General features: G+C 43.5%; 1 protein-coding gene across 1 annotated transcript; it reads right to left on the bottom strand.

Annotated features, from left to right (window-relative positions):
• Positions 1-2,823: 2,823 nt before the first annotated feature.
• LOC139410167 (forkhead box protein E4-like) lies at positions 2,824-4,194 on the bottom strand. The gene has a single exon (XM_071155618.1). It carries the CDS (start codon positions 4,192-4,194, stop codon positions 2,944-2,946), a length of 1,251 nt encoding a protein of 416 aa, XP_071011719.1. The 3' UTR covers positions 2,824-2,943.
• Between the last annotated feature and the right edge of the window lie 3,440 nt (positions 4,195-7,634).

Here is a 7,634-nt window from a genome sequence, read left to right as displayed (position 1 = left end):
GTTCTGTGCTTCCAACTTTGTGGCAACCGTTTGGGAAAGGCTCTTTCTTGTTTCAGCATGACAATGCCCCCGTGCACAAAGTGAGGTCCATACAGAAATGGTTTGTATAGATCGGTGTAGAAGATTTTGACTGGCCTGCACAGAGCCCTGACCTCAACCCCATGGAACATCTTTGGGATTAATTGGAACACCAACTGCGAGCCAGGCCTAATCGCCCAACATCAGTGCCTGACCTCACTAATGCTCTTGTGGCTGAATGGAAGCAAGCTAGAGGGCATTTGTAAAGTATTCAGACCCCTTAACTTTTTCAACATTGTTACATTACAGCTTTATTCTAAAATTGATTAAATATTTTTTTTCTCTCATCAATCTACACACAATACCCAATAATGACAAAGCAAAAACTGTTTTTATTAATGTTTGTAAATGTATTCTAAATTAAAAACAGAATTATCACATTTACATAAGTATTCAGACCCTTTACTCAGTACTTTGTTGAAGCTCTTTTGGCAGCGATTACAGCCTCAAGTCTTCTTGGGTGTGACGCTACAAGCTTGGAACAGTTTCTCCCATTCTTCTCTGCAGATCCTCTCAAGCTCTGTCAGGTTGGATGGGGAGCGTCGCTGCACAGCTATTTTCAGGTCTTTCCAGAGATGTCAAATCAAATCAAACTTTATTTGTCACATGCGCCGAATACAAAAGGTGTAGTAGACCTTACTGTGAAATGCTTACTTACAAGCTCTTAACCAACAATGCAGTTCAAGAAAGAGTTAAGAAAATATTTACCAAATAAACTAAAGTAAAAAATAATAAATAGTAACACAATAAAATAACAATAACGAGGCTATATACAGGGGGCACCGGTACCAAGGCAATGTGCGGGGATGCAGGTTAGTTTAGGTAATTTGTACATGTACGTAGGTAGCTGATCTGGGAACCCATGCCAAATCTTTTCAGTTTCCTGAGGGGGAAAGAGGGTTGTTCTCTTCACCACTTTCTTGGTGTGACATTCAGAGACTTATCCTGAAGCCACTCCTGCGTTGTCTTGGCTGTGTACTTAGGGTTGTTGTCCTGTTGGAAGGTGGTCCTTCATCCCAGTCTGAGGTCCTGAGCGCTCTGGAGGTTTTCATCAAGGATCTCTCTCTACTGTGCTCCGTTCATCTTTCCATCGATCCTGACTAGTCTCCCAGTCCCTGCCTCTGAAAAATATCCCCACAGCATGATGCTGCCACCACCGTGATTCACCTTAGGGATGGTGCCAGGTTGCCTCCAGACGTGACGCTTGGCATTCAGGCCAATCTTGGTTTCATCAAAACAGAGAATCTTGTTTCTCAGGGTGAGAGTCTTTAGGTGCCTTTTGGCAAACTCCAAGCAGGCTGTGCCTTTTACTGAGGAGTGGTTTTCGTCTGGCCACTCTACCATAAAGGCCTGATTGGTGGAGTGCTGCAGAGATGGTTGTCCTGGAAAGTTCTCCCATCTCCACAGAGGAACTGTAGAGCTCTGTCAGTGACCATCGGGTTCTTGGTCACCAGGCGGCCAGCTCTCGGAACAGTCTTGGTGGTTCCAAACTTCTTCTATTTAAGAATAATGGAGGCCACTGTGTTTTTGGGGACCTTCAATGCTGCAGATATTTTTTGGTACCCTTCCCCAGAACAGCTAAAGTTAACAAATAACTCTAAATTCCTAATGTACTGTATATGTAGTCAATAGACTTCGCTATTTTACGCATGCATGCAGACTCGAGGCGATAGTAAACAGTTCTGGCCCAATCCAATGTTCCAAATGTATATATATATATTTTAATCTACAAAAGCAGATAACAGCAACACACGTGTTCTAAATATGTTTTAGGCCTTAATAAGGCTAGACTAAGAAGTCCGTTTGCCCTACAATCTTCTTGATCAACTAGGTCAAGTCCAAAACCTGTGCATATATGGATATCCACGTGTGTACGTGGATTCATAATGATACAACCACAAATATGTATACTGTGACATTACTTCAAATAACTGTAGAGCATGTCGTTTCTGTGCTACTACCAACAATGCATATAAATTATCTTACAAATCAGGCAAATTAAATTAAATACTGCATATCCATCTGGAAGTTTGTAATAGAACACAAGGTTAAATTAGGAGACATTTGTTTAGGCCAATTCAACCCTATACATTTGACAATCTATTTCTGATTTGGTCATTTTTATTAGCAGGTGGGAAACGAATCATATCAACATAATTAGCGACTTTATAAATGAAGTTAATAACTTAGAGAGAGTCTGCGAAAATTCCCAAGCAGGCCAATCGTGAATAAATTAGTAAAGATTTTGTTCGCTTAATATAAATGTATAGGTATGCAATTAAAAACTCATTTATGAGTATACGGCTTATGGGAATTGGATTTAAAGTCTAATGAACGAGCAACTATTAATTTAAAGTAGTCATAATTCTTATCAGAGAGGCGAGTATCAACCATGTAGACCTATTCAGTTCAACAAATGCAAGCAACAAGACCGTGCATATAAAAACATTTATTTATTACACCAACCAAACACGGTAAATAACAATGTAGGCCTTTCAATATAATTCACAAAGAAATAAACTATTTACATTTCACAAAATAGAACAGTATACAGGTATATGGCTAATAATATTGTTTGAGAACTCTTATTTTTTTTACAGGTGACAATGACAAAAATGTAAGGTTCAGTAATTGGAATTGTTCTCGGACAAGGAAGTACAAGTAGATAGGCTACAGAACATCTAAAAACCCATCAATATTGATGTTATAAAACACATAAGATAAACGAACCAATAGCACTGAAATATGAACACAACTATAATGGAATGTCGATTTGCAATTCAAACAAAGATGAGGTTTCACACCTATTTCAAATGGAATGGAATTGAGGCTCTATCGTTGTTTGTCTCTATAAAAATCAGTTTTTCACATATACCGATCTAATCCTGATGCAAAATTGGCTTGTCTCATGTAAGAGTTGTTGTAAGAGTTCATTGTGCTGGAGAGACCCAGTAGTTGCTCAGTGTGCTCCGCGCAAGACCCGGAGCGCACGGCGGGTAGAGACAGACGGTTCCCCGTGCAGTACACCTGAGAGCTACCTGGAGAGAAACTGGACTGCATCATGGAAGGTAGGTGTGGGGGGGATGCCGAGGAAGAGTAAGGATACCCGGGTGCCAGGTTTGAGGACAGTCCCCCACCGCCTCTGCCCAGTGAATTCCCCGAGGAATTGACAGTCTGCATCTGGAAGCAGTTGGAGGGGTCAGTGCCAGTGAGGGAGCAGCTAGCAGACATGGTACCCAAGTCTCCACCGCCTAACCCCAGCGGGTTGAGCTCTCCTCCCGGCATCACCGACTGCTGGCTGATGATGTTGTCGATGCTGAACATCCTTGGCTGTCCTTGACTGACCCCGGCAGGGGTCTGATAATGATGCAGCATCACCGGGTGGGGGGTCCCTGCCAGCTGCGAGCCGTAACCCGATCCTATTCCTGGGTACATGGTGTTGGGGTATGCCGGTCTGCCCATGGGGTTCGGGGTGAACGCACTAGAGCTCTGCATGTACCCAGGATAGGTGCTTACGTCAGTGCGCTTGAATCTTTTCCTCCTCCGCAGAAAACTCCCGTTGTCGAACATGTCTTCAGCAGCGGGGTCCAAAGTCCAATAGTTGCCCTTACCAGGCCTTCCAGGTTCCCGGGGAATCTTGACAAAGCAGTCGTTGAGGGTGAGGTTGTGGCGGATGGAGTTTTGCCACTTCTTTGAGTTCTCTCGATAAAAGGGAAAACGTTCCATGATGAATTTATAAATACCCCCAAGTGTGAGTTTTCTCTCGGGGGAGTTGGCGATGGCCATGGCAATGAGAGCGATGTAACTGTAGGGTGGTTTCCCTCTCTGAACGGGCCTCTTCCTACGTCTACTCCCAGTGGGCAGGTGCTCCTCGGTTTGGCCCAGAGTAGCTCCCTCCTCTCGATCCGCGTTCGGACTTGTTGCCCGTGGTTCAGACTTGATCAGAACCCCATCTTTGATCCGGGCCTGCAGCATCAGAGGCGATGGCGGTAAAGGGGAGTCCAGACTCACGTTAGGCGACATGACCAGCGGGCTGGCCAGCTCGGCTGGTGAGTCCTGTGACTCAGCCGTCATGTTACACATGCCCGAAAAGTAAGAGAAATTTTCAAGATTCATAAAAAAATATGTTTTATGTATGCTTGAAATGAAATAGCTTTTTCAAATAGCAGCTGAAAAAAATGCAGGCACCATGAAGTTAAAAGGGATGTATTGTTTTGCTCAGAGACAGTGTCTGCCTTTCGAGTCCCTCCCTATGTTAACTTGAGAGCCTGAATTTGAGTCCCTGTCGCCCTCGCCGTCAATGAGCTTTCTCTCTTGCCAGGTGAGTGGCGTGGACAGTTTTATAAACACGGTTCGAGTGACAACACTGGCTACCCTATGACAATGTGTGTGTGCGTGGGGGTGGGGGGCTACAGGCCCCTGGCAGATCATGATTTCCAGTAGGCCTATCTACACTTCAAAATTATACGCGGTAAGTCGCACTGTAACTCTAGGAGTAATAACTTAATGATACTAGACCATTTTATTTCGAGAGTAGGATGAAATTAGCCTCTTTTACAGAAAGGACCACATCCTAATTTTAAAATGATTGTGACCTATGTCAGTTATATTAAAACAGCTAAAACACATTTGTTTGACATAATGCATAATGTGAAGTTGGAATGCATAGGCTCCGTGACATTCAGATATTCCGATCAAGAAGCCTATACTTACATGTTAGATACTACCAAACTGTTTCAATTACAGTATGAATGTAAAAAGTCAAAATGGTGTTAAATTGTTGGCACAAGCACAGTCAGTGTAAGTGCTCCAATCACAAGTTAGTATGTGAGTGAAGGACCAGGGAGCGCTCCCTCCCTCTCTGTTCTCTCCATGTGTCTGAGGCTCTGTGGGTTTGCTCTGGACTGCAGTGTATATCTAGGCCAGAAAAACACGGACAGAGCTACTCTATGGGATTCAAAACCCAACGCTCAATCCACCAATTGAAAAATAATAACAACCCATTAAAAACAAACAATTGAGCTGTGAAAGCTTTTTTGGGGGAAAAAGTAAATATCCCTCCATTTCATTAGGAATTTTTGAGATTGATAATCAAACAGTCCTCAGGGCAGGTGTTATGTTTCGGGACTTTGTAGTAACAACAGCATACTGCACAAAGTCACCCTATAGACAAGCTTGGATATCACGTGATTCCACTTGTAAAGGGTTAGGTCAAATTGGGGGTGTTACATTAACAACCCAATCAAAGACACAGAAGACAATGTTCCAAGACAATTATTTTCATATTCATTTTCAACATACAATTCATCCTAATTTGCTTCAATAGCTTTATGACAAAATTATGAAAATGCATTTTATCTTTTCAGATGGAGGTCATACATAGAAAAATATTCGGTAGATTTGTTTATCTGAGTGTGACTGAGTGTGAGTATGTGTGCATGATAGAGAGAGCCAAAAAGAGATGGGGGACAGTCAGAGCGTGTGTGATGGAGGGGCAGCGAGACACTGTGTTTAAGGCAAAGGTTATACCAACAGGGCTCATTCACTTGGCTCTCTCACAGGCTGATATTAAATAAATGGTGTAATGAATCAAACCAAAGTCATAAACCATAACCACCCCATTCTACACCCCTCCTTTCCCCACTAAGCCATCCCAACACAAAGTCCCCTGCCTCCCCCCCAGCACCCACCCCACCCATAGCTCAGACGCACTAAGCCCAGCTAGCCACTCACAGCTAGTGGCTAACAGCTTCAGACAGGCGTGGGAGCGGGGGTGTATCCAAGCAGGATCTGGCCCCAGAGCTGCCAGGTCAGGCAGGACAAACAGGGGCTATGGCCAGGAAACAGCCACTCTGCCCTGGGGCCTAGAGCCTCACAGTAATCCCTGTACCCTCCCACCTCCCTGTGCACACACATACACATGCACGCACGTGCACACACTCAGTCTGCCCCTTAACCCCTTAACCACCAACACATTGCACCAACACACTCCAGGCACTGAGGGAGCAACACATGTATGGTATGTGCAACATGCAAGTGTTATCTAAATTCAAATCTTCAATTGGTTATTAATTTAGAAAATTACAAATTAACATGAATATTGATAGTTCTGTTTAGAAACGTTTAAGATTCTGCATATAATTCATGTACAGCTAAAAATAATTCAAGGTGTCAGATATGTCCAACATGTCTGAATGCCATTTTCAACTCACACAGACTTCACGGCAACATTTAGAATGTTCACAGCTAGAAAGAGGATAAGAATCTCTCTTCTGTTTCTCTCTCTGGGTACGCGTTTAGCATCCCCACATCTGGCTCGCTTCCTCTCTTTTGGAGAAAATGAGGAAAAGAAGAGAAAGAAAGAGAGAGTTGCTGAGTTAATACTTGGAACCCATTCATTCGCGAAGCGGCTCCAGGGGTGGAGGGGGGAATGAAAGCGGGATAGGGAGAAAGAGAGAGAAACGCACTAGAGAGAACGCTACCCCTTTCCTTGCCCAAGCTCATCAAGTACGGGCCAGGGCTCCTGAAAACACAGGGATTACCAGAGTACTGGGGCTCTCCTGGGCCGGCTAGGCCCTGCTCGCTCCTGCACTGCACGCTACACTGCCCTGCTATAGCACCGCATATGGTTCTCACACACACACACACACACACACACTCTGCCTCTCTCACTCTCACATCAACACACACACACACACACACACACACACACACACACACACACACACACACACACACACACACACACACACACACACACACACACACACACACTCTGCCTCTCTCACTCTCACATCAACACACACACACACACACACACACGTTGTGGAGACCAGACACAGAAAGAACTGAATGTACAGAGTGAACACAGGGTCAGATAGTAAGTGAGATAAAGGACTTGTTCTGTTACTTAGCTTCACTGCTACTGCCTCAGAGCCAAGTCCAACAGGCAAACATCTGGGTGATTTGGGGGCATAGTTAATATAGAAATTAAATAAATACTAACAAAGATTGTCAATGCATCTCTATGAAACCTATAATGTATTAATATATACAGTGGGTATCATAAGAATTCACCCCCTTCTATTTCTTCACATTTTGTTCCATTACAAATTGTGATTGAAATTAATTTCATTGATCTACACCAAATACTCTGTAATGTCAAAGTGGAAGAACAATTCAAACAATTCAAAATAATAAGGGATGACATGATTTTTGAATGCCTAACCCTTCCTCTGTCCCACATACATACAACATTAAAGGTCCCTCAGTCAAGTTTTGAATTTCGGCATATAGCCTAGTGGTTAGAGTGTTGGGCTAGTAACCGAAAGGTTGCTGGATTGAATCCCCGAGCTGACAAGGTAAAAATATGTTGTTCTGCTCCGGAACAAGGCAGTTAACCCACTGTTCCCCGGGTGCCGTGGATGTTGATTATGGCATTTAATGTCTTCCACATAAAATGCAGAAGACACATTTTTTTAAGGCATTCAGTTGTACAACTGATTAGGTATCCTCCTTTATGTTTGGGGCAAATCCAACACCCCATCGCTGAGTAA

The sequence above is a fragment of the Oncorhynchus clarkii genome, chromosome 5 (genome assembly GCF_045791955.1).
Source record: "Oncorhynchus clarkii lewisi isolate Uvic-CL-2024 chromosome 5, UVic_Ocla_1.0, whole genome shotgun sequence".
Lineage (NCBI taxonomy): Eukaryota > Metazoa > Chordata > Actinopteri > Salmoniformes > Salmonidae > Oncorhynchus > Oncorhynchus clarkii.
The sequence above is the reverse complement of the archived record's forward strand: the minus strand, read 5'-3'. Positions and strand labels throughout refer to the sequence as shown.